This window comes from Nestor notabilis, unplaced genomic scaffold (genome assembly GCF_000696875.1).
Source record: "Nestor notabilis isolate BGI_N333 unplaced genomic scaffold, ASM69687v1 scaffold11578, whole genome shotgun sequence".
In the NCBI taxonomy this organism is placed as follows: Eukaryota; Metazoa; Chordata; class Aves; order Psittaciformes; family Psittacidae; genus Nestor; species Nestor notabilis.
Window position 1 is genome coordinate 61,697 of NW_009938771.1, and position 27,785 is coordinate 89,481.

At 38.5% G+C, this 27,785-nt stretch overlaps 1 protein-coding gene across 1 annotated transcript in view; it reads left to right on the top strand.

Annotated features, from left to right (window-relative positions):
- CERS6 (ceramide synthase 6) overlaps nucleotides 1-27,785 on the top strand; it is a gene marked incomplete at its 5' end in the record, with an annotated part of 80,770 nt that overhangs the window by 28,235 nt on the left and 24,750 nt on the right. Inside the window, 2 exons of the mRNA XM_010019512.1 lie at nucleotides 20,153-20,203; nucleotides 21,988-22,080. Coding sequence (XP_010017814.1) covers nucleotides 20,153-20,203; nucleotides 21,988-22,080 — 144 coding nt within the window. The remainder of the gene's footprint in view (nucleotides 1-20,152; nucleotides 20,204-21,987; nucleotides 22,081-27,785) is intronic.

The following is a 27,785-nucleotide window of genomic DNA, read 5'->3' on the forward strand; positions in this document are numbered from 1 at the left end:
ATGCTACAGTAGAAATCTGCATCCTTTCAAATAAAAGTTCTGCTTAAGACCATCCCTAATATACCTAGTCCAGAAGACTGATAAGCGTGGCGAGTGAGCCTAGGTGCAGTGGCAGTCCCAGCACTAACACAGCAACACGTGCTGCCTTACTGGGAGAGAATGAGAAAGAGTAAATACTACAGATGTTCTTGTTTTGAAGAATGGAACGCGCCACCAGCATAGCACCACATTTGACACATTCACTTTGACTTTTAAAACCTAAACTAATGCTTAGTTAATATATAGCTTTGGATTGTTGCATAAGATATTTTGATGCGGTATGTCTTTCAAACATCCAAATGCAGTAAGAATATATTTTTTCAAGAGAAACTGCATTTTGGTGCTTTTCAAACAATCACTGAAGGTTGGTTGGTTTGTCCATTTCTGGATAGTTAAGATGCCTGATTTGAGAAAGCTGGTTTTGCCATCTTGAGTGGGAAGTGCTCCTTATTAGTTGGTCTCATGACTTCTACTCTTACAGGGTACTCTCTTTAGAAAAATGAACCAACTCAATTCTACAAAAGGCTCCTCCTAAAACACTATGCCCAATGCATTGCCTCTTTTATAGTTTCTTTGTTGGCTCTTCAATTGCCAGGCAACGAAATACTTCAACTTATATATTATTGTCCTTCCCCCCAACTTGACCTAGTCTCCTTGCAACTGGCCATTCCTTTGCTTTGCTGCACATATTCCTAACCTGATGGGTACTTTGTTTATATTTGGCTCTCTTAAATGTTCCTTCTTTAATTTAAGGATGAAATGCAGCTTCACCTACAAGACTGGCATGGGGCCCATCAATTACTTAAGCATCATTTTGAGTTAGTTTTGTGGTCTTTTGCTTTGTGCTGGCCCTTTGCCTAGAGGCGAATTTCACCTTCTGGATTCTCTCTCAAAACACCTTTCTTGTAATGCCCACAGCGCATAAGTAATTGCTACTTTATCTTCTACTGTCACCTTCTCTATTTGCTGCATAAAGCAATATTACTGCATCAGTGCAGTATCAGCAGAAGTATGGGTGTCTGTTTCCTTGTTCCCATCTAACTGCCCAAGGAAGATCTAGCCAGGATACTCTGGCAAACCACCATTCTTACAAAGAATGTCATTAGGTCTTAATGGCTTTGTAGAGCTTGACAAGCTTATCTAGCTTTTTGGGAAGATGTGTCCAAGCTTAGGCAGGAATTAGCAGATTTATCAACTCTGTTTTAGTTCTTGAAGTGTGATACTGTCAGCATGGCATACATACCAACGTCAATTTATTTTTAGAATAGTAGTAACTAACTGCAGTAAAGTTTTACATTTGCCTGGCTAGAACATCTTGCAAGGAGATGTTTCAGCTTTGATTTTCACTTTCCTACAGAAGCATATGAAAGCTAATAAAGCTGTCATTCAGAGCAGTCATAGCTCTCTAAAATGCCATGGCAAACTTGTCTTTGTTATCATCCATGGCAGCAGTTAATGGCTGATCTAGATAAACGAAATTTCTGCATTCACTAAAGCAACCTGTAAGTCTTTGTAGTAACAACTGCACGTGATGTGATCTATCAATTCTTTTGCCATGCTATAGTTGCTGAGTACATTGCTGGAGATTTAAAAACTTTCTTCTCACTGAAAGCTGTATCTCTTTATCAAACTGTTCTCTTGGGTTTTGTCTTTTTTTCCAGTGACAGATATATGCTGTTGAGTCATAAATAAAGTAACCAAAAAAAAACCACATAATCTTTCTTTTGTTGAGTAGTATTTTCAAAAAAAAATCTCAATTCACAGGGAGAAATGCCTGATATAAAGCTTTTTCTTCAAGTTTTGCTCTGTTGAAACAGAACCTGTCAATCTATATGTTTTAAATACATTTTTATCCTAGTGAGGCCTGCAGGACACTTAGATTGGGCCATTTGCTCAATAAAATGTTCACCATGAACTCGGGAAAATCCTTTAAGTTGGGAAGGCAGAGGATTGGCAGTAGGGTGTCCTGCATGTGGCTGCAGTTGTAGGCCATGGTATCATGATCACTGATACTATATATGATGCTTTTTAGCAATGTAAAATGCTCAAAAACTAGTGCTTCCACCCTCTCTCCATCCCTCTATCCATATGGACATCTGCTTTCAACAGCCTCTGGATCATAACAGCTGCTTCACAGCACTCTCCCCCGCATCCTGCCAACTCCACCACTGAACTCGGGAGGCAGTAGACCTTTATGGAGTTTGCACTGGTCTTGTCCTTGGTGCCTTCTAACTCCAATGGGTGTATGTTGTCAACTTGGTCTTTGTTGTGACATCATGTCACTCATGAAGTGACATTGTAGGAATTAATTTCTTTCCTATAAAATCTACTGTTGAGGGCATACATCATATCCGGATGCTTTGATTGTTGCCCTTTTCTTGGGCCTAAAGAAACAGTAAAAGTGAAACTTCTACCATTAGTGTCTGCCGCCTTCAGTCAAGAGGTGATTTTTAACTGCAGGGTGCAGCTGTTTCATTGGTATGTCTTACAAACATTTGTGGTATCAAGGAAACATATGCTTCTTCCAAGGATTACTCTCTTCCAAGAGAGAACTAACTCTGGTCAGAAAGTAGGAAAGGCCAGGCAGTTGCTCTCTTACTCAGAAATGGACCACACGCAGAGGAATAGCTCACAGCCTTCCTCAGCCAAACCATTGCATCACTTAAAAATCGTATCTTAATATGTATGTATAAGAAACCAACAGACTTCAGTACATTTTTTTCCACAGTCATTAATATTTAATTATTGTATTAGACATTTCTCCCTTCCCCAGCTCCTGTGTGCTCTCAACCTTTTTTTATCCTAAATCCTTTGCATCAAAATAAGTAAATGAATATTACAGAGCTGGTTTAATTTTAAATGGGGGGTTGCTGTAATTGTCTGTAGCTAGTGAAGTTAATTAATGACATTTCAATGTCAAAGCATCTCAAAGATTAAATTGTTCCTTAATCTTGGTTTCTGTTTAAATGTTCCTTACAAATTCTTAATTCTTGCTTTTTCAAATCCTCTCTAATGTAACAATTTCAACTGTAGCTATCTTGTGTATATTACCAAGTGGTGTAATAGTAGGATGAGACTTTCTGCTTCCCAAATAATCTCTCATTGTTGAAGTATGTTTGTCTCTTTTTCCAAACCAGAACTTTCAATTAGATGAAAATAAACTGTTAACTTTCTAGGTAATGAAATCAGATGTTGGGAGATTGATGGGTTTGTCAGTCCACCGCAGCACCCCATAGCACTGTGTGTTTCAGGACATGCCCTGCAGTATGGTGGCTAATCCACTGAGAGGGTTAAATAAGTGATCATAATTAGGATTTGAAGCACCTCTGTTGTTTTGGATACCTTATGAGAAGAGGCAATTGATGTAAATGTAGGTTAGAGTTCAAACCAGTTCACTTTTCACCTCAAATATTACCATTTTCAAGGGTAGATTTGATCATGAATATTCTTCTATGTGAGGAAACAGACTGAAATGCAACTTTCAAAGAGAAGGTGACGCTTTCTTTCATTACTCACTGCCAACTCCATTACTCACTGCTTTCCACAGCAGATTTAAATGGTTTTTAAATGAATTGGGGCTAAAGAGTAAGTGGCCCACAAAATTAATTAATGCAAAGCATTCACCTTCCCATCCACTCCTATTGCCCCCATTCTTGGCAAAATAGCAAATATGACCATCCCATCTTGGTTTTCAAGCCTCTGAAAGAGATGTTAGGTCAAGCCTCACAACTCTTTGGTAGTATGGACCAAAGCCAGTCCTTTCACCTAAGTGCTTCAATGCTTCATCTGAAATGAAGCCCAAATAAAAATAGGTTTGTATTTCTTTCAGGACACCCAGAGACTCTTCCCAGAGTAAATGTTTACTTTGATTTTTTTTTTTTTTTAAGTTTCTCTTTTTCACACTTTACCTGTCATTTATATGTATGAAAATAGAGTGTGGGGTTTGGTTTTAGTTTTACTCATTTCCATGGCTTTTGTTGGTACATTAAGTGGTGAAAGAGGTAATTTTAATTTGTTCCATGTGGTGTATAGGTATATGCCCATACAAGATAAAAACCATGAAAGCCTAAACTTAGGTGATCTTAAATGTAGATCTTACAAATTCTATATTTACTCTTTGTTAGCATAACAGTAAAGACAATGATAAGAAATCATTGTCTATCAAAATAGAATCTGGGGGGAACAGAGGGTGTGTGTACCACAACCCTACTAGTGTTGAAAAAATTTTCATCTTCATAGGTACTGCCCGACGAGATAGCAGTAGTTAGTGGCTTAGAAGACCTGTTGATCTGTGGTGTAACATGGAATAACATGGACTCTTACACAGAGATATTTGGCCTCAAATGCCATCATCACTGTGAAATATTATTATGAAAATATGATATGGCCCTGTCTTTATCGTGGTGATAAATATAGTACAATATTCTTTGTATCTTTATAAATAACTAATATTTGAAGTGTAAAAGATAACTAATCCATTATATTTCCACTCTGATCTTGTATATGCAAATTCTTCCTCTTTCTGACTGCAGCTGAGATTTTTCAGCACTAGCATTTATTTCATTTGCATATCTACAAAACACTTCCTTGCGGAGCATCACACCAGTATTGATGCCAACAAGACATTAAATCCAGTGACATTAAACTGACTGTTTTGCTTATCGTTAACATAGGAACAAGATAAGGTTTTTGTTTTCTTCAGTAATATTTGTAATTAAATCAGTGATGGTTTGGATCGTTAAGAGTTAATGGTCTGATTGTGCTCCCATTAAATGAAAAAGAAAGTTATCTTATGCTTCGATGTTAAAGAAACAGAGTGAGGAATTCAGGATTGGATTGTTACTTGCTTGTTGATCCTTGCTGCTGAGCAGTATCTGTATAACGCTGTAGATTGAAAAATCTTTACAAACATCTGGACGAAAAGCTTCCAGGTGACATATGGTGACTTTTCACATTCAGTTTCCTTCCTTTAATTGCCCATGAGAATTACAAATTCACAAAAGAAAGAGCGAGCATGAATTCCCTGCGGTGAGAGTGTTCTGAAGACTATATTGAGACTTAGGAACCTAAAGCTGCATGTAGGTATTCTACCAGGAAAAGGACCGTCTGCCTGGATAAACAAGTAACTTTTGACTTGCTCTTTTTCAAATTTAGAGTTGAAGTAAGTCTGATGATCTGAGGGTGCTGTGGCTGTATTTAAATGCCAGGTGAAACAAGCTTCCGCGTGTATGTGGCTGATGGAGTGTCAGTTCTGCATTTTCCTTCCTAAGGATTCACCCCCTACAACAGCACTGTGTGCCATGCAATTACAACTGCTCGTGATGCAGATAGATCACAAAACAATAGGAAAGCCATACTGAAGTGTAAATTTGACTCAAAAAACCTACTCAAGTGGCATAAATGTATGGAAGGCAGCTAGAAAAACAGTAGTGTAGTAAGGAGGAAAAAAAACAACCCCGAGACAGAGCTCCACTTACATTGTCATGAAAGTTTCTCTTTCTTGAAACTGTAGAATGTTTCAGAAGAGGAAAATTAAGTGCTTATTCTTGTGTGTGCACTAACCGCTGAGCTAGGCAACTACTGTGTGACAGCAGGAGATACTCTGTTAGTGGCCTACAGTTTCTATGCATACTTAGGGAGAACCTGGTTTCGTAACACCTTTTTGTGAATGAGGGTGCTTCGTTCTGCTGCTCAGCTGAGTTGGCATGTTTTTTTCCTCCTTTTGGAATAAAATAGCAACAATGATACATGTAGATGCCCTGGGAGAGTAGTACAGCATTGCAAGTGCCATTTTGGATTACTTATAGTCAAGAATTTTAGAGCCTAAAGTCAGGCCACTTTCATTTGAAATACAGAAAGAGAACTTGTTACTTCATTGTGTGGTGACTGGGTTTTGACATCATTTCTGTATTACACTTCACCTCTATCTCCTGATTATTGAGATTGTTAATCTTGGAGGAAGTTAATAGTTGTAGATATGCATAGCAACTTCAGAGAATTATTATATTTGGGGAAATAGGCATCTCTGAAGATTGTGAGTTCATATCCTTTTGTGGGATGAGACTGGGACACAGGAACAATGGGATGTTTACCTGAAGTGGAGTCTCATTTGCCATTCTTGTTTTGGAATTTTCATCCTACTTCTCTTTCTATCAATTTTGCAGCTACTTTGATGTTAAACTGTTTAATAGCTTCACTGTATGCTGTGCCTCACATCTCTTCTTTCACTGATACATCATCTTCAGTTTTCTTCACTGAAGGCCTGTTCTGGTTGCAATCATATGTTCAGATTTCGTCAAATACATCTCCATTTATTTTAGCTGTTAAATAAAAAAAATCAGAAATGCTAATATAGACATCTCCATTAAATGAAAAGTGTGTCTCAGTTTCTGGTCACTAAGTTTATAAGTTGGTGATGGTTTATTTTAGTCAGGTTCAGGACCTAATTACAATACAACTGCTGTTACTCTGTTTGCTCTGGTCATAGTCAGATGTTGTGAAGGACCTTCAAGAAGTGGTGGACTCTTACTTTTGGCCAAAGTAGTATTATAGCTCAGATGCTCCTGTAAAGTTACTGGGAGTTGAGGAGCTGCTATTAGTGTAAAATTGCTACAGCATTTCTGTGTGCATTTACATTACTTAATCTTTCCTTTAAATGGAAACTTTACTTAAAAAAGACAAATGGATGAAAACCACACACTGCTGGTGTTATTCCAAAGTTATTTACATTGTTGGAAAATTAAGGTTGAATTGAGTCACTTTTACAGTTTTAAAGAGCAAGTATATGTTATCTCTATTAGGAAAGACATACTTCATCGTACTCTCTTCACCTCTTTCTTTCTCAGCCATATAGGGTCTCAGCAGGCTTGTGGGATGCTCAGCATACATTATAAATGCTTTCCTATGCTGACTCAGTAAGGTAGCTTAATTCAGTCACAAATTACTTTGTCTAATAAACAAGGAAGGTTCTAGTTTCACAGCTTTATGTGAGTCTATTTTGACACTGGTGCTGATTTTTCTTAGTTGTTCTCCTAAGAGCTAAGTTGTATCTCCATGGAGCAGTGGGAAGGTACAGGTTTGGTTGGTTACTTGTTTGTTTTTCTCTTTTCCTGACCTGGTTTGTGTAGCCTTGCAAAGACTGATCTGACCTTGGAAAGCCCAGTGTGAGAGAGAGATCACTGATAGTTTTCTACCTGCTGTACAGCACTTGTTTTCTGGCCTGTCTATGCCAAGAATGGCCATGGAAACATGGATTATCTGAAGATGAGTAGTTGGGAGGAGATATAGCTTTATCCTTGCAGGTCTCTTGGAAAGGCTGGTTTATCACAGTGGCCTGTTTTCCTGGGGTCAGTTCTTCTCATTTTGTATAGTTCAGGGCTTGTTGGGCACTGGGAGTGGGCTGTTCTGGGAAGAAACTGAATTATATATAATGCTATATAGTCATTCCTATATACTCCTCAGCTACCTCATATGTCAGTATTTCCTACTTTCATCTTTCCTTGTCAGATCACTACACTGCTTTTCCCCACTTCTTAAACTGACTTTATTAATTTGGAGAGTGGATTTGGGAATTCTGTAAGTCTGCAAGTTAGATATGTTCCTGTGGACTACAGAAAGGCTGCCTTCTTTCATTGCTTGCTTGTTGCCATCTTCTTACTGTGACCATTTTATCCAGTATCAACACATTTTCCCAAAGAAGAAGATAGCTATAACCTTGATTTAGTTCTTGGGTCAATTGTGGTTCATCAGACTTGCATCAGGGTCTTTCATCTTTCTGGAAGTTAGTTGTTCCTGTCAGTTCTCTAACCTATGAAGAGAATAAATAAGGAGCTTTATCTTTGTACTTTGCAATTTCCAAAGTGCTAGTGACAACAGGGGGGGTTCTGCCTCCCTTACTGATATGTTCCCTGTTGCCTTGTGGTTCAGTAAGACAGAGGGCAGCTGGGATTGTGATTGAGAAGCTCTGGAGGTGCAGGGAAAGCAAGCCAGGGTGAAGCTGCTTTGAAGCCAGCTGGTCTTTCTTAGTTGTCCAGTGACTCTTGACTGTAGTCGCACAACAGGAGATACACATGGTAGCCTTTTCAAAAAAAGCCTCATGCTGGTTGCAATGTTTTATTGAGCCATGATATTTAAGAATGCTTTTGAAGTCATCCTGCTAGTTTCATGGGAGATCAGTTGTGTTGTAGCAAAGGTGACTGCATCTGCAAAGAGCTGTTCAGATATTAAAGCGGAGCATGACTGTAAATAGTTTTCTTTTCCTAAAGTCACTGATTCTGTATAGATATTGCTGAAATGGATTCTTTCAAGCTTAATGATAAGTTTTGAATGTGACATTTGGACTGTTACACTTACTTGGGAAGCTGTGCTGCATTTGTGGTTCCTGTGCACATCAAGTCATGATACTGTGAGGTCTACAGTGGAATGAAGCTGCTAATAGAGAAGATCCCTGACTGGGCTTTCAAACAAGCTTATGTTGCTTCCTTAGTTAGCATTTGATTGAGAAATGAAGAAATAAAAGGGAATTAATTTTGAAAATTATCCTGTTTGAAATGGAACCTGCAGTCATTGGGCTGTAAATGTTCTGCTTTGGGATTTTTGCAGTGTTGTAAATTAGGTTGCAGATAAATAAATAAAAGTATATATTCTTATAGCATATATAAGTATGACCAACCAGTTTATAGTGCTGATATAGAGCCTTCCCAAGAGCTTCATGTTTAGCAAATATGATAGCTGAGAAACATCCTGTTAAATAAAAGCCTTTGGACTTCTAGATCACTCTCCAGAATTCCTGTATATGGTCTTCCTCTGCGCTCCAGCTGGACTGATCCTTTGCTTCTGATTCATAAGCAATGCGTGATTTCTGAAACCAACAGATAAAGAAGTGTTAAATGTGTTTACTTGGATTTCTGGATTTGCATTTGGCTCAGGACTGTGAAATTAACTTTCACAATTTCAAAACAAAGGTTGTGCTGCAATTTAAATGGAGTTTTAGTTAGAATATTCATGATATTGTTCTGGAGGAAATAATAAAGATTAAATGCAGAAATTAATAGTTTCAAATTCTTCACACAAGTCTTCTGCAATACATAGAGAACAGCCTTCATGGGGACTCTCAGTAACTTCTGTCATTAGAAATAAAGAATAAATTTATTTTTCCTCAATGTTATATGGAAATCATAAGAGGACATAATTCATTTATAAAGTACTGGCAACAACTCTCTTCCTGCTGGAAGTTATCCTACACCAAAGATCACCTGTAATAGCTGAGTTCCCCAAGGCACCAATTGGTAGCTGTGCCTTTTTTAACTTTTTGGATTAACATGACTGCAAAAATTCATCACAGGTAAGAACCAGTTTTGGTACATCTAAACTGTATTAAACACCCTCCCCCCCCCGCCCCATACTGTGAAACACCAGCAGCTGCCAAACTGAAAAATAATTTGCTGTATTGAAAATTTCCAGTGCCCTACACAAGTTTTTGGTCTTTCTAGCAGTAGAACAGATTTGATTCTATTGTAAAAGTTTCTGTTGGAAAGCATTCACAGAACATGTTGCATGTTACTTATATCATTTGGAGTGGGGGAGGGAGGGAAAGACCTGCATCAGAGTAGTCAATATTTCATTTATCATTTCCTCTTGCTGTACCTGCTGCATATAGCTAACACTTCTGGATGTTTTTCAGAATAGAATAATGCAAGAAACACAGCATCTTGGAAATATTTACATTGCTGTTTGGAATATGTCTGACTGTCTGATTCTTGACTACTTAAACCAGGCTAAATTTTTCTGGTTTTAATGCTGAGGTACCAAAGCATGAGTTTGTGAAATATCTACCACCTTGGTTTAGACCAGAACTGACTCTAGAAAACAACATGGCAAGAGCTCGAAGTGGGAAGTTTGCATCCAGAGCGTGTGCTGCTGCCCTCTATCATCTCCTTCATTCTTGAATTATTTGAAGCAGGCATTCAGTTGGGCACTTTTTTCTAGTCCAGACTGCATCTGTTAGGATGTTTCCTTCCCGTGTTACACCTGAAAGGTTGTTATATTATCTGTTACTGAAACCTTGTAATTACATTTGTTCAGTGAGCTTATCTGCCCAATACTGGATATATACTCTCATTTAAATGAAGAATGTCAGAGGCCACTCTGGAGTCCTTTCAACACAATGCTGATATTTGATACCTTACTGTGCTGTTAACAGAGGCATAATGTGGTACGTATGCCACTTAGGGAGGAAATGAAGCCTGTCTTTGGCAGATTGCACTTGCTTTAAAATTGATTTGGACTCTCTGGGTTTTTATAACTTTTTTTTTTTTTTTAAATCAGAAAACAAGTTGCTGAACCAGTGATGAAAATTGTCAAGCTAAAATAATTTTGGATGTTAAAATCAAATCGAATCATACTTGTTCCTTTCTGTGAAAGTCGGGCTGAGCATTAGGTGCTAAAAAAACCAATATCTAATTAATTGTTGCAAGCAGGAGAGTCTCCTGAAGGATGCTGTTGTAAAAAAGGGGAAATGTCTTATTACATTTTTAAATAAGCATCATGAGTGGAAAAGGTTTCCAGTAAGACCACAGTTAGATTCCATCTAAGGGAAAAGGAATTTATTTCAGATATCTCTTCAAAACAGCATAAAAATTGTTGAGGGCATTTAGGAGAGATTAATAGAGCACTTCAGATGTCAGAGATATAAATCATGAGTCATGCTGTGAGAAAGATCAAAGTCAGTGGAGAAACTAAATTTTAAATTACTCCAACCCTTCAGTGTACATCAACAAGGAAAATGAATGCATTTTGGACAATGAGGATTTGTAAGAGAAGGCCTGTCAGCATAGGAAGTAATTTATTGTGTAAGCTGTTGGAAGTTAAGATAATAACTGGATCAGGCAAAAGAGGACAAAGCTGAGGTGGCTGGCAGAACTTATTTGTGGCTGAAAGGAAACAAAGTTTTTGAAAGAAACAAGGAAAAGGAGAATATTGAAATGCCCTGATTCATCTGTAGGACACTGATGGCAACAACCTTTCAAATGTAGACAATGGGGACAAATTTGACATAAGTATGGGGAGGAAAAGCAATGTATTAATTTAAAAAATATATCTAGAGTTGAATTTCAGTTTATCTGCTTGGAGTCCAGCTGGGGGTATTTAATAACATCAGAGTAATAACTAAATGCTCTGTAATCAGTGATTTGGAGAGTTACGCTGGTACTGACCCATACCAGCAGCTTTAACTACTTGTACATTACACTGTTCAGGACAGTAAAAGTGGGGCCACCAGACCTTGTGTCCCACTGTGAACTGGTTGCCAATTTTGACTTAAGCACAGTATTCATCATCTTGGCAACCCAGCTTTCTGAAAGTTTTCAATTACCTATATATAAAAATGGCAGCTCTAGAGGAAATACTTCCCAAAGCCTTATATTTGGGCAATTTTATGATAAAAATAGTTCTAATTCATCAGGAAACTAAGGTAGCTCATTCATACCTATAGCGAAGTATTTAGCACAGCACTAGGCTACTGCCAGGAGCTTTTCATGTTTTACTATTCAGATGAATGAAGCAGTCCTATTTTCCACAGCTAATTAAACCTGAGTAGAATATGTGTTTGGATATAAGAGCAGGTTATTAATAATCTGACCAGTGCCTTGAGTTGCCATTATTTAGTTGAACTCACTATTGAGGCGGTGACTTGGAGTAGAGTAGCTGTATTTAGGTTCGTATGACCTGTAGAACAATATGTATTTCTACACTGTCAGGGCTTTGAGCCATAAAGCTGCTCCACTTTACCCTTAAAGTAGTAGGGGAAATAAACTTGCCAGTTAAATATATTACTGGTGAGAAATTTATTTTTTTTTTTCCCATCTTGTATTCCCTTCCAGTGTTACCTCATTACACCTCTTGGGGCTTCCTCATTTCTCCTATTCATGGACTCTTAAAGTTAGGATTTTATAGGAGTCACCCTTCTACCAAAGTATGGTGTGCCAAATGTAAACCTCAGCACTTTCTCTACAAACTAATTCCAGACCTACAGCTGTGTGTTTTCTTTTTAAATAAAATAAATTCATGAATATCCTCTTAGATGCAAATTCTAGGCTAATTCATGTGGTCTGGCTCTACAATCAAAAAATATAAGGCAGCTGTAAAGCTAACAGGTTTACAACTGCTTTGCTTCACCAAAGTGTCAGCAGATTCAGCTGAATGTATCTGCTACTTTTTATGCACTCTTCTTACAGTGCAGATAGAGCAACTACAAGATACATTGAGTAGTGTCACTGGGAAACAGGTTACCCACAAATAAATAGGAACTTTAGCCTGGCTTCTAGAATATTCATATATAGACCTTCAGCTGCTCTAAACCATCATGGCACCACTGGCTGCCCAGCTTGCTCGTGCCAGAACAGTCCTTGAAAATGTTACCATTGCACATGCATTCAGAAGTTTTAAAATGTTTTGCTTTCTACAAAGCAACTAACAAAGGACATGTCAGAGGAAAAGGGTGCATGCATGAGAGCAAATATTTTGATGGCTGAGCCTGGTAAAGGGACTGGTGGCTGGCTGGTAGAGCAGGGGCAGGAGATGTTAAAGCTGCCAGCTTCTCCAGCTGACATGTTCTTCATTTCTGTTCACTGCATGTGATGCCTCAATATTAGGATCCTTCCAGATTCTCTAGGATTATCTGTTCCTTTTGCCATCTTCATTTTCCACATAATTTGAAAGTTGAAATGACACATTTATCAGCACAAGACATAAACACCAGATCTCTGTACATCATACATCCACTTTTCGCTTTAAATATATGTGGTGCATGGAGCTTACTCTGCCTTTCTGGAGATCATTTTATGTAAATAAACCCAAACTTGAATTCACATTTTTGCTAAAAAAATTTTTGTGCTCACACATGTATTTGCATTTGAAATGTCAAGTGCATCTTCCAGTGATTGTTGTTAATCTTGGCCTTTTATACATCCTTCCGTATATTTTATAGTTTCCGATTAGTAAAAGTATCATTTTTAATTATGTTTGGAAATTAGCAGTGCAGATCACTGAGAGGAAGGGCTGAGCGTTTGTTCTTTGTTGCAAAAGCATTTTTCCCCCAACACCTCATTCGTGCAGACACAAAGCACTAAGCTCTAGAGAAAAAAGCAGTTCTACAGAAACTCGTAACAGCTTGCTTAGTCACAATATATGAGATGAGAACCTCAGGAGGTTCATCAGCAATGTGTCACATTGTCTTCGCTTCTGTTGCCAGCTTTGCCAAGAAAAAGGAATGACTGCTTGGGTTTGTGAAGAACTTATAAAAATGCTGTTCTTTGCGTGAGAAGCAACCACAAAGCAAATTGCCAGTCAGTGAAAGGAAGAACAAGCAGAAGTTGATGCAAAATAGTAGCCACGGATTTTGTCGTTTTGCTGAGTTCTCTTCATCAGCAAATCAGCATGATGTTTTGTCAGACCTTAGTGACTTTTGTGGACAGAGGGAAATATACTTAATTTTGATGTGTAGGTAACTGAATGCTGTGTTGTTGGCATTGTTTGCTGCTAAGGTTGTGCCCAAAATGCCTGTCACAGGTGGACAGTAAAGACTGGAAAATGATGTATTTTTTAAATCAGTGAGACTTTAGTATGAGAAATGCTTAAGTAGTATCAAACAAATACAACAGTAGCAAGTGATGGTGTTAACATGGTTCAGATCCTTTCTTATCCAGGGTAATTTTTCAGAAGATAACAAGAAGAAACCCTACATTTCTAGATAATCAGGAAAAGTTTCCAAGACATCATAAATCTCAAGTCCTTGGAGGCCTGTCAAACTTAGTGGAAGACGATAGAAACTTTGAAAAGCCAACCGAGATGTTCTTGTTGTTCCTGTATAAATTTTCTTCTAAAAATCGAGGAAAATGAGGAAGAGTTTCATTTTCTTTATGCTGGAGAGAAAAATACTGCTAAATATTGCTACTTGTGAAAAAGGAAGTGACTTATAAAACAATTAATATTAAGGAGTTTTTCTGTGGTCAGGAATTAAAAAATAATTTTTAGATTGTACATTATATGCAGAAATGAATGTTTTTATGGATGTGCACTCAACAGAGACAGGCTGCAGTAGGCTACACTTCTACTGATCCCCCTTGAGCCAAGTAAGAAGATGGGGAAGGAAACTCAGGGTCACTGTGGAATTTGCATTTAAGAGATTAATTTATTGAAAAAATCTCTTGATTTTACCATTAATGGATGGAGTTATTTTTACACTAGAACAAAAGCTTCTGGGATGGGAAACTACAGAAGGATGCTTTTTGTGGTGCCTGGTAATCTGACTCTCTCTAATATCAGCAGCCATTCAGTATACCATGCCAAGAGGGTGCAGGTGTTGCAGAAAGAAAAAGCAAGCAAGCAATTTAAGTAATTCCCTCTAAGCAAGTGCTTGTTAAACCAAGTGATGTGCAAGAGGAATGCTTATTAATATATTGAAAAAGAAAAAATTGCTATAATCCTTTGCCATAATGGGGGGGGGCAAAACAACAAATCACAACCAAAAAAAATAAAACCCCAATACCCCAAAACAAATGTTAGTTATGAATACTTGTTCTTCTGCTAATGTTATGAAAGGTGGTGTTCACTAAAAGCTTGTAATTTTCAGTTGAGGTGGAAAGAGGTGGAAAGCATTAAGTATGTCTGTATTTTGTAGTTAACAGAAAGGTTGTAGACTCTTCATCATCTGCTGTTACAATTGCACTCTTAGATAAGCTGTAAAGCTCAGAATATGGTAAGGCGTTGGTCCATACAAGCAGTAGATGATGTTCTGCCTGCAGTGGAAGAAGGCAACTGCTGTTGAGGAAAAGACTGTGTGTATGTCTTAAGTTATACATATGTATCAGACAGTGAATGTTAGGTCTAGGGGTAAGATCAAATTGGGGGGCCAAGTAAATGCTACTCAAGAGGAAATCCGGCCTCAGTTATACTACTTGTTTCTGTGAAGAGCAAGGACCTGCTCTAGATTGATGAATGCAGAGATATGAATGCCAGGAGACATCTTTGCCTGTATTAGCCCAAAATAAATGCAGTGGGTAGAACTTTGCTAAAAGTGTGTATTATCTTGACTTTAATTAATAGTGCTAATTTCAGTTCCACTTATTACTGCTTGTAGCTATGAGAGACAAATTATGTAAAGCTCTATCCAAATATATTAACCAAGCCAGATAAAATCTGCCTTTCAAGATTGTAGAGTAGTGAGCACATACACAGTGAATGCTCAGGATTTCTGTATTGTGCTGGTTTTGTTTCACAAAATGAAAAAATCTATTTTCAAAAGCAACTTAAAATCTATTTTTGGACTGATCATGTCTCATTTTGGTTTGAATGCGGATTTAAGAATAAATATGCTTTTGTGCGATGTGGGGGTTCTGTCATGATGTTCCTGGATTTTTACATGCTGTATTCTGACAAAAACAGCAGGCAAACAGTATTTCTTTATCTGCTGGGTAAGTCAGAAGATTTTTGTTAGTTATCTGAGAATTTAGGAAGGAACCCCTTTGGGAGTTACAACATTCCTGTGTGATCAAGAGTAAATCAGATGCATAACAGCTCTTTCTAAATAGTCCAAACTGCTAGGGCAAAAGCTGCTCTGTGGAGACCTGGGTTTTGCTGTCATGAGGCTTAGTGATGTATTTCTCAAGTGGTTCTTCAATATGCTACTTGTTCACGTTTATGGACTATGAAAGAAAAAATTAGTGTCAGCAACACTATTTATTAATTTTTTCCACACATCTTATTTATCTGTAGGCTCACACTTCCAAGGGCAAAGCAACACCAGTGCTTGTGGTTGCAACTTGCATATTGGGATTTCTGGTTGTGCTGGGTGCAAGGAAAAACAGTTCAGTTGCTGATAGAGCAACTTGCAGTGAGACAAACTGTGGAAGTAACTCCAGCTGCCCAAAAGCAGTTACTTTGCAAATTTATGTGACCTATATGTAATATATTTATATTTACAGACACAATTTACATTCTATGAATAGGTTATGGAATTCACTTTAAACCCATGACATGCCTGATACACACGTCTGATGGTTGGCTTGCTGACAGTATGGGAAAGTGCTTGCTCATGACATGTACAGCTCTTGTCCATCTCTTTGAGAACTTAGCCTGTGACCTTTGTGTGTTTCCTATACTTAGTGGGTTCTGCTGGGTAGATAGGGATGAGGAGGAGTATTCTTTGTTATTTTTATTACTGTATGATGAACCAAAATTTCTTATATTAAAATAATAATACTTCATTAGGTGCATCTGTTGCCTCACTAATAAAAGGCACATAAAAATACCTTTCAGACAAATGGGCTGTAAGAGAACTGATCACAAATGGGAGGGTTTTATTGTACTATTTTTTTTACCCCCCTCCATTTAGTATCAAAACTGACCTTTCACATACTAGGTACTAGCAGCACTTTGAGCAAGACAGGCAGATTTTCATTGCTTTGGGGCTTCTGAAAGCCAGAGCCCAATTAGAAGCTTTCTCAAAAGATAAGTGAATGGGACAGCGAATGCAAAACAACCCGAGGCTTCTGGCTAAGCATGCAGACATCTCAGATCATTTGCTTTTTTGTTTTTCCAAATCTCCAGTCATTCCCTTGTCTCAAGAGAAGTTTTATTTCTGAAGGAGTTCTTTAAAATTACTTCCTTTAATCACAGAGTTGGAGAGAGGTTTAATGGAGCTTTTGATGGATATTCCTGTCAGGAACCAAAAATAATAGAGATTTGTTCCTTAATACTGTAAATGACAGCAGATTCAACAGCTGTTTATAATCCTCCTCTGTCATTGATACTGCATGGTTGAGGCACTGCACCAAAGTGGGGTAAAGCTTAAGTTTCTATCTGAACTCCTCTATGTTCTGTAAGGGAGAGTGTCAGGACTGTAGGGCTGGTTTTTTGCGCCTGACATAACTGGAACTGAAATTTTTAGTATTCTCTTTCCAGCTTAAGGATGCCTTTTGTTATCAGGATCTTTGCATTTCCTCTTTTCTCCAGTCCCCTCAGGTTCCTCCCTTCCTCAGAGATTATATACCAAGAACAAGAAGTGGAAATTTGGGTATTCAACAGGCAGTGGAAACAGCACACTTTTTATGTTCATCAAAAATGGATCTGTTGCAAAGCCAAGTCACTGACCTTTTCTTTCTGTCCATCATAGGACTCGTCAGGAAGAGTTGGGCTCTGCTCCACAGTGAGCTTGCCTGGTGTGGGGAAGTTCATCAGTGTATCCTGGGAGCACATGCAGGCACAGCTAAGCCCTGGGAATGCCAGTGTTAGGTGCTTTCTGATTAATCCACCCTTTTTCAGCGTGTTTCAGTGTCACTCTGCAGACTGTGGGCCTTCTCAGGATTCTGTCCTTCCTGCCAAAGCCTGCACAGAATATCCCTCAACTGGGAGGTTCACAGAGGACTAGGCAATACTTCTTGCTCCAACTACAGCCGTGGTCTACCTGGAGAAGTTAGTTTCAGCCTAGGACTGTGTTCTTTGTAGAGGTCAGAGGGGAAAGCTGTGTTTAAATCAAGCTCTTTCTCTGCCTCTTCCTTAAAACCCTGCAGGGCAAGCATAACCAAAGTCCCCTTCTGCTACAGCTGTTAGAGTCAGCTCAAGAGATGCCAAGACAAGTCAAGGAGAGGGAAGCTGGGGAGGAAATAGGTGTAAGAAGGTGGTGTAGATGCCCTGCTGTCTTAACCACTGCTGCCCACATAGGATCCAATAAGTTTCCAAACAGCTACCCAGAAGCATTTTGTCTGAGAAGGCAGCATGGCTTTCCAAGCCTTACGCAGCTCGACAAGAGGCAGATGTTCTGTCGGTCTTTGAGGCCTAATTGCATGTATTGTATTGTTTGTCAGTTTGTGGTATCCTTTCAGTCTTTGTGGTTATGGGTTCCTCCAGTGAGGCCTATTTTATTTAGCATTCAGCATGTTAATTACACATAAACTTCTGTATCTGCAGCTCCTACAGCAGGCATCTCTCCAAAGAAGCCTTAAGATGTCATAATATTTGAAAGAGAAAAATGTGCATTTTTTGCTAGCACCTGTAATTTAGGTAGCAAAATAATTGGGTAGGAAGCATCTCTTACCTCTTTTTGAATCTGATATGAAAGACAGTTACAGCTTTTCAAACCTGGCTAAAACTATGAATTATCCTATAATATTTGGATAGATCTAATTTAGGCAGCTGTCAGACAGAAATATTTCAGATTCCGTATATTAGTAACACTTGCAGAGGAGCTGTCGCTCTTTCCAGAGACCCTTTATGTTGCATGAAATGAGGGGAACTCACTTAGCACGGTAACTACTGTGGAGATACTTTGAAAAAAATAATTGCTTGCCTGAAAAAATTATTCCTAATAGAGAGGAGGAGAAGTTTGGGTGGACTTTAACCATTGTTACAACATCCTTGTGAGAGGCGTAGGAGGTCTGTTACTTTAATGCTGGTGTACTACTCAGGTTACTGTAAAAATTACTTCTTGCCGTTTCAGGAGCATTGGGTGTGCAAGTTCTATTTTATCTTATTTTCCATGTGAAGGACACATCGGAAAAAAAATAGAAAGAGCCTTTAGTGATCATATTACATCACTGTTAACCAACAAAAAAGGCTGTAACAAGCTTCCGTAAGACACATCACAATTAGTACTTAAGTATCAGTTGGGAATTGGGCTATAGTTTTGACTAGCATTTATTCTGGCTTTTGATATGGTACGAATTCTCCCTGCCTAGCCTGATTCTCAGCCTGGGGATTAACGTTCTGCCTAGTGTTTATTTTATTTGGTTCGTTCACCCATTGTATTTTGCATAAGTTTGTCATTAGGCTTTGCCTGAGCTCAACTGCTCCACCTGATGGTGAAAACAAGAAAAGGCCGTATCTCACGCAATGAGGATTTATCTGAGAAAATGTAACCTAGTGGAAGCATATAATGCTGTAAGGGTGTGTGTCTGTATGCCTTTATCCAGGAGACTTACTGATAATTTTCTGCCACCTTTATATTGGATGTAGAGTAGTTAATGTTGGAGTTTCGCAAAGATCTTGAATCCACAATTTTCTTTCATGTTTCTAACAAGATACCCAATGGGCGGGTACTTGTACTGTTGACAGATGCTTCTCAAAGAGCACAGATGCTGCCAGAACCCGAGATGCAGCTGTGCTTTGCAAGACATGCATATCTGAAAGGAGTTGTTCCTGCTCATGCACAAAAATGGAAGTGTGGCTCCTTGGTAGCTGTTGGTTTCGTCATGTTCTTATTACCCAATATGGAAACACTTAATGGTTGAGTATGTTGGGTAGAAGAGCTTGCTTATATGGTAATTTCTATCTTGAGTCCATTTAGTTTCATAGAGAAGGAGGTAAAAAATAAAGAACTCTGAAAGAATCAACCTGCTTACCAGGAAAGATTTAAAAGGCTCTCTTGCAGCACTGAAAGATAAATAATCACATAAATCTTGTGCAAGCAGCAAAGAAACAGGAAGCATAACAGTGCTGCATGTTCCCAAGTCTTTTAGTTTGCCCAGCTTTTTGCAGCGCAAGAGTCTGTAGATGCACTAAAGTAAATTTCTCTCTGGCACCTTTCATGTTGCCCTAAGATATTAGTCTTTTCTGTGTGACAGCAAGATCTATCATCTCTGGATGGTCATGACTTCAGCCAGGAAAGCAAAAAGTATGATTTGCTATTTTAAACTGATGTGGCTGGGATGAAGAATGGATCCTGTATGGAAGGATGCTTATATGTAACAGCACATGCAAGGAACATTCTTTAGAATGTTTGAGCAGCCTAAGGCCAAAATTTCCTGTGCTATTGGGAAGGAAATGTAAGATCTGACCACCTGAGCACAAGCTGTTTATGTTCAGCCTGCACTCCTGCAAAAGTAAGGTCATGGGCCACCAACTAAAAATCTCTGTGAACAGGCAGGTTGTTCTAATTCATGCTGTGAAACTTTGAGGAATCACCTTGTTGTATTCAGTTTTAATAGCCTCTATCAAAAATCACAGATTTTAAGCTGTTCCTGTAGTTTTGTCCTTCACTTGTATTAACTATATATGCTTACATTGCCCAAAATGGTGTGCACAGACCCTCTTTTTTTTTTTCCTTTTCTTTCTCTCTCAGACACCCTGGCTCTGGAATACCAGACAGTGCTGGAACGGGTATCCATATCAGGTAAAAGTTACAAAAACCAAAATAAAAAACTTTGCCTAAAACCCAATATGACATCTCTGCAGACCTCTGCTTTTACCATGGCGGGGCTTTGTGTCAATATGTTAGTGTCAGTGGGTTACTTGTAATTTCAGAACATTGCTAGATACTCCTCATCTTGCTTGAGTTCAAGATGGGAAAGGTGAATCTAGCTCTCACACCTGTTTTGAAATAAAGCACAGGATCTGAAAACAGATCTGGGAAATCTAACCATGAAAGCAGACATCTGCAACAGTGGTAGAATGGTCATTTTTAGAAAGTTATGAGAATACTAGAAGTTTTAGTAAAGCCTCAGATTCAGTGGGTTGGGAAAAGCCAGTATAGTTCTCGTAGCTGTTATGCTGCATACAGGGTGAAACTTAATCCTTTCACCCTTGACCCTTCCATGGAGTGAAACCATGATATCTTTAGAATCCCCATACATTATCATTATGTATGGGTTTAGAAATACTAATGACACTTATAATTGTCAGCTGTTAATAAAGCAGCTGACAATCTTCTTTATTTTACTAGATATGTTCCCCAGTGATCAAGCCCAGTGCTTGCAATGAGTATAATAGTTGTTCATTGCTAGCTCATGTTCCTCCTCTCTTTTTTAGTTACACCTAGTTAAAAGCTTATTGTCAGTCTCACTGAATCAGAAAAATTATTATATTGGCCCAAGAAATGGTTTTAAAAGATTGATTCTGAGTGTACACATTTTTCACAAAGCATAAGCATATGCCTCTATTTAAATAACCCACATAAAGCATTCAGTGGGAACCTAAGGGCTGCTTTTCAGCTGAAAAGGACTGGTCTGCAGAAGAGAATAGGAACAAGAGAGGCAACTGAACTGTTTGTTGCCAGTGGAAATAGCTCATGCCCTGATTGGGTATGTGGTTGTGCCAGTGCAAAATGTTCTGGAGATGGTTCATTTAATCCCTTAGGAGATGCCCTCAGGAGCTTCTCTTATGCCAGTGCCCCTCTCTCACACTATGATGGAAGGCATGGCTAACAGGGAGGCACAATCGCACAGAAATTAGAGGAGGTCCTAGGACTGTCTCTCTTAGGCCGGGGGCTAAACAGCTTATGCGTGTTACCAGTTACCTTCTTCAAAGTTACCTCAGGTTGGTTTTGGTTGTGCACAAGTTCCTGTGTCTTGTTATTTTTATTATACATTTAAACATCTGTGTAACCATGTTGTGTATCAAGCAAGATGCCTGGATAGATCTGTTTTATTTTCTTCTTTCTAAATCTTAACATGTTCACAGAAAAAGGTTAAATTATTTAAAAGTAGGATTTTGGTTTAGAAAGAGCCCTGTTTAATGCTCAACATTTTCATCATAAGCAGATGTGATTATATGCTCATAGCATTACTTTAATCTGCTCTAGCATTATTTCTTTTGCTGAGCTGTAAACCCACATTACTGATGTACAGCAAGATGTTTCAAGTGATCTTTCAAAACAAAATTAGTAGTACTCAGAATTTAGTTCTAACTAACTAGTTAGTTCTAATGGACAACATTGTAATTTTTTGGTATTAGAGTATTAATACTGTAAAGATTAAAATATAAAAGGAGGGTAGGTTGGGGAGGGTTTTTTTTCCAGGGCACCAAAGTTTGAAAGAGGCAACCATCGTAATTTTTCTTACAAAGGGTGCTTATATATAATTCAGTAATCACCCTGTGATTAAACATGTTCCACATAGACCTCAGCTGCCTGTAATGTCAGTTAGACTCTATTAACCTTTTCTCATCTCCATCTTTCAGCCACTGATGCCTGACCTTCATTATTACTACATAGTTGAATTGTCATTCTACTGGTCCTTAATGTTTTCTCAATTCATTGACATCAAGAGAAAGGTAAGAACAATGAGACTAAAATCATTGAAAGTTTTAAATTCATATCTTTCTTTACTTGAGGAATACTTGTATTACCTGTGCAGTGAACTGGAAATACAGTTCTTTCTAGACACCCTCTTTCATATACTCATTGCTGAGAAATTGGTGTTGAAGTGCTTGTCTACTCTGTTTCTTGTTACTATGATGTGGAGTTTTTCTACACATGGGAAGAAGAACCTGGAGTAATCAAGTATTCAAGGGGAAATAGCAACTGAGAAAAGCTTTTGCTCTTATACAGTGATGTGAATGGAATTGAACACGTAGTAGTTAGTAGATATACTGTTTCTTTTAAGAGTTGAATCATGAAATATCAATGACAGAACAAGACTGCCTCATAAATTCACAGTACCACTTTGGTAAGATCTATGGGCATTTTTAATTTATTCTACAAAGGGATGGTATAAACAAGAATAAATTTAATATTAAAAATTGTGTTACATTTAATCTTACCTTTACTGTTATGAAATTTCAAATAGCTGATCATTGCTATTAAGGAGCTACTAATGAAGAAAATAAAATTCTGGCCTGTTAAAAATGTGTTTTTCAGTATCAGTTTCAAGCTGTTCTGTATTCCTTCATCCAAATTCTCTCCTCCAAGGAACATGCTGATCCAGAGCAGAACAAGCAGCACAACAACCATTCTATAACAACAGGCGACTGACTATTCTTGCAGGCTTTTTAAATTTCAGAAAATTATTTGTCTGAAATATTTGGAAGGATTTTATAATATTTTATTTGCCTTCCTCAGCTGTCAATTAAATGATTGTACTAATGGAAAAATCCCTGTTCAGTAGAATTTTAGCAGAAGCATAAGTCTTAAAAGAGTAGATGAAGTATCCAGTATGTCCTGAATAAGCTTATCTGCTATTTGGAACCACAGTGTGCTCCTGGGAATCTTGCGTCATTGCTACGTATACAGAAAAACACCTCTCTATTTGAATTTCCAAATATTCTTGGGATTTCTACTTCTGAAAAAGCATCCGCAAAATTTAAATCCATATTGGAAGCTAAACTGTAGGCAAAACAACCAACTTAGGATAAATACATGTATATCCCTTGCTTGCATTGTCTGTAGATGCTGAATGTTTTGTTCATCATAAGCTTGACATGAGTACAACTTCAATGTTTAAAAAAACAGAGCTGCAGAAAAACACTGCTCAATGGAGCTGTATAATCATAGAATCATAGAATGGTTTGGGTTGGAAAGGACCTTAAGATCATCTAGTTCCAACCCCCCTGACATGGGCAGGAGATGAATTTAAATCAAGAGTAACATTGACTAATACACATTAAGTTGCAGGTGCCAGCAGTACTGAATAGCCATTTGTGAATTATCAACCAAACCCAAACCTCTGCAGCAGTGTTACAGAATTGTTCAGGTTATTGCTGCAGAAATGTATTGTGTCTAGTCAGCCCCCCTACAGTCATGTTCAGCCCTCTGCACTGTGCCATTGATTATGTTTGATTTTCTTTGTGTACCTCTTGAGGGAGAGGAAAATGTAACATCATTTCAATTGCAACAGTATTGCAATTTTGTAGCACAGTACATCTTTAAAGAATATTTAATTGATTCCTGTCCTGACTAGCTTTGCTCATGTTGAAAAGTAATTGGAGGTTACCTGCACAACATCTAGGTTCAGCGCTGAAGTACACTTCTGAAAAGGACCATTGGGAGGGTCAGTAATACCTTTCTCATGTAATACATCTCATGAGCAAATTCTATAGCTTTTTCCCTTGTGGTTTGGGGATTTTGTTCCCACTGTTGAGCTGTGCACAGAACTAAAGCCTGATCCTGTCCATGGTACACGTGCAAGTAAACTACCTTTTGCAAGTCTGTTTCTCAGTAATATATAAATGACTTGTACTTGTTATCAGGAAGACTTTGCAGCAGCCTGCTGTGGAAATAGAATGGGGAGATGGAGGTGGGGAAGTGGATCACTAACAGCTAAGTAACACCCCTGCTGCAGATTTGCAGTGCTTGAACCCAGGGCACCAGGTGAAAGAGTGACAAATGGGACACCATGACACCCATGCATCTGCTGTGTCTGAGAACATTCAACTCCAGCAGAGAGCAGGAGCACAATACCTGCAGTGCAATGATGGCAAGTCAAAAGCCTTTCATTACAAGCATCCTGCAGGAGACAGTAAAGATGCCATATTTATAAATAACCTATTAGATCACTGACCAGTTTGGACTGTGGAGGCAGTTCTTTTTATAGTGTAAGCAAAATTGCTAACTAGGAGGATCAGACTGGAGAAATGCAGCCATGTGCTAGTGTCACATAGTAAAACTGTTCTGTGGCCAGGGGCAAGTGCAAGCTGTCAAGGAAACCCACGAGTTGCAAAATGTTAGCACTGGGAGCTTACAGTAGTTGACAAAAAGTAGTACAAGCTTGACAGAGACACCAGCTCTTGCAGCACCCTAAGTTCTCTTTTAAAGAACAGGTTTGCATTTAAAAAATGTGGAAACCTCTTAATGTGCCCAATATGCAATGTGTGAAACAGTGCCCCTGTCAAATAAGGCTGTGTTTAACTGAAAAAGCAGGGAATTTGCCAGCTAATAGCAGGTGCTATTGAAATGCTTCATGACAACTTATACAAAGCAGATTAATAGTTCTCAGCCTGAGAAACCTATTGATGTTTTCATGTTACAGTGAGAGGAACACTTTTATGTAAATCTTGGTTATCATTTTAGATATTTTAAATTCAGCAGTAGCTGCGTTGTAGTCGAGGATGATCAAAAGTGCCCTGGCAGCTTCATGCACTGCAGGAATTCAGCCAACCACTTCTATGTAGGTAGGTTTCTCTCAGGGTTAGGTGTGGTAGGTCCTCTGTGAAAGCACCAGCATTCAGCAGTGGTCTTTTACTTGCTGTAGCTCGAAAGAAATGTGCTTGCTGATTGCCGTCTCCATTTTATTCCTCTCTAATAGCAAATTCATGACTTTAAAATTACTTCCAATTGTTTTGCTGACTTTCAGATACCTGTTTATCTTTATTAGGTGTTATAAATGCTACCAGATTATCTCTGCCTGGCTGAAGAGGTGTGAGCAAACTGTTTAGGCTGTTGCACATACCTAAAATTGGCATTAGGGCAGTGAATTGAGTAGATTAACTTTGATGGTTTTATAATGGCATGTTGTTTGCTTCATAAATACTGAGTTGCTGTAATGATGCTCTACATGTAAGGGTTTTCATTTTCAAAGACAGCAACCTAGTATGATTTGGGGTTTTATCATCTCTGTCCAGCTTCCCATACTCCTGTAAAACACAGAATAAAAAAATTAGATCAGGGAACTTTGTTACTCTCACAAGACCCTGATGAGTTTTAAAAGCACTGAGGCTTATTTACGAGCTCTCTGGATACTTGAAGTATTTTTTGATAGAAAAATATTTGATAAGTATATTTAAGGGTATATATAAAATTTCTATACAGTGTTTTAATAGGTTTGTAGAAGATCTGGGGGACCTTTCTGTGTATTCACATCTTTTAGTTCCAAGCTTTTGGCAATTCCTATAGCTTCTGTGTTTCACTTTTTTTTTTGATTTTTTAATGACAGTTCACTCATTTCTAAGATAAAATAATCTGCAGATGCTAATTTTCTTGAATATTCCATATTGATTCTAGAAAATGTATGCTATATTCCACTGAATTTGGATCCTAGACCTCTTCCTTCAAACTTGGTAAAAAAAGTGTCTCATAGAGCTGATTTCTTTTTATTTCAGAGGAAAGGAATTTAGATTGTGTACATTTTGCAGACCTTCACTAGAATTGTAATGGTTGAAACCTTTAGCTGGTAATATTCCCTTTCCTTGCTGATCTCTAACATAGCCCTTTTCCAGAAGCTGGAGTGACTAATGAAGATGATATTTTGCTCTTCAGTGGCACTAATGCTCCGTAGCCATTTGGCAGTTGGTCAGTGAATGTGACATGTTAAACAAACATGGGCAGCAGAAGTCTTAATCCCAGAAGGCTTGTCTACAAGTTGAGACCCATGGGGCTTCTCTGTTGTCTAATCTGTGTTCTTCCCACTGATGGTGTCAGAAGTATGTTCTTTCTCCTATTCTTAGCTACATATTTTCACAGGCACATGACATCTTTCAGCAGTTACAACTGGAGGCTACAAATCTGCTGTAAATAAACGCATCTTCCAAAAACATACAGTTTGAAATAGATTTTAAAAAAGAAAAAGCCCATTCCCATACAGCTGCTTTTCTGCCATGTATGGGTGAAAGTGCTTGAGTAATCTGGGAACACAAGTACCATTTGACATTATGGGGACTTGTACCATTAGTTTCCATGTAGTCATTACCCTTACGTATAATTAAAATCTAACAGGTCGCATCTTCAAAGCATAATATTAGTTACTGATTTAAAGAGGAAACAGAAAATAAAGGACCAGAATTACAAAAGTAGTCTTACTTATATCACTGCTACTTTTATCTAACAGTGTTCAGTAGCTCATTGCAGCATCTCTCTTTCAGAGCTGGCAGAGTCAGATAACTGTGTCTTTCAAGAAACATTATTAGAGGAGTTCCCTGGACAGCATTTCTGCAAGTAGACTTCATGCAGAAGTGCAGAATACTGCTGCCCAAGAGCATTAGGGCTGTTTAGGAATAATCCATATTGTCAGGTGTGCCTTGAAGAGTTCCCAAGAGGGACTAGGAATCTCGTATTTGTAGAACATGAATGTGTCAGCTATAAAAACAGAGAAGATTTTCTACTTGACTTCTTCCCCCGTTTGGACTGCCTATGTGCTAACACAATTAGAGTTAGAAGGAAAATGAAGAACAGCACCATAGCATTTGCAGCTGAAGCAGGTAGAGCTGGGCTGCAGTATTGCCAAATGGCAGTGCTAGCAGCTTGTTTCTGATCCCAGGGATTAAGGTAGATGCTTTGCTGTTCTGATTTATGATATGGTGAAATGGTACCCAGGTGTGGGTTTGTAGTTACTGAAATGACTAAGATGCCAGACTTCTGCCTTCCTTTAAGACCCTTAGAAAAAGAAACAGCCTTTAATTCTCTTTTTGTTCACTCTGCTCTAAGAAAATGGATTGAAAGCAATGGCTTGATATGACTGATGAATGTATTTGATTGTGCTCCACGCTGCTGGGGATCAAATAACCTGGCTGAGAAATGTTGAGCATATACCAAATTAGGATACAGTTCACTGCTTTTAGTCCCTTTTTTTCTTTTCTTTTTATTCTACTTTCTTTTCTCCTCCCCCTCAGCTTTGTGTTATAGCATCTGATGGCATTAAACATAAAATGGAAGGCTGAAAGCAGGTCCTTTCCCTGTTCGTTTAGTGGGACTGCTCAAGATGCAGGTTTTTCCACAGACTCCAAGTGTATGTTGCAGGGAAGCCAGCTGCTGGTACTGAGAGGCAGTGGCACTGCACATCCTTGAAAATAGTGGTGCCTGCTATGCGCCTGTTGCATTCCCAAAGAGGAGAATGGTGACATTGGGCAGTTACTCTTGCCAGTATCGGAGAGACAGAACACCTGGCAGCTGTAGCTGCTGCTTTTCTGGAACTGACCGTGTGTTAGTGGGAGCTCATCGGCACTTTCTGTAAGGCACTTTCTGTAAGGCACTTCTGCCTGACACACATACCTTCAGTCCCTCTGCAAACCAGGTGCTGCCTCTTTGAAGACTGCAGAGTCTCAGTTTT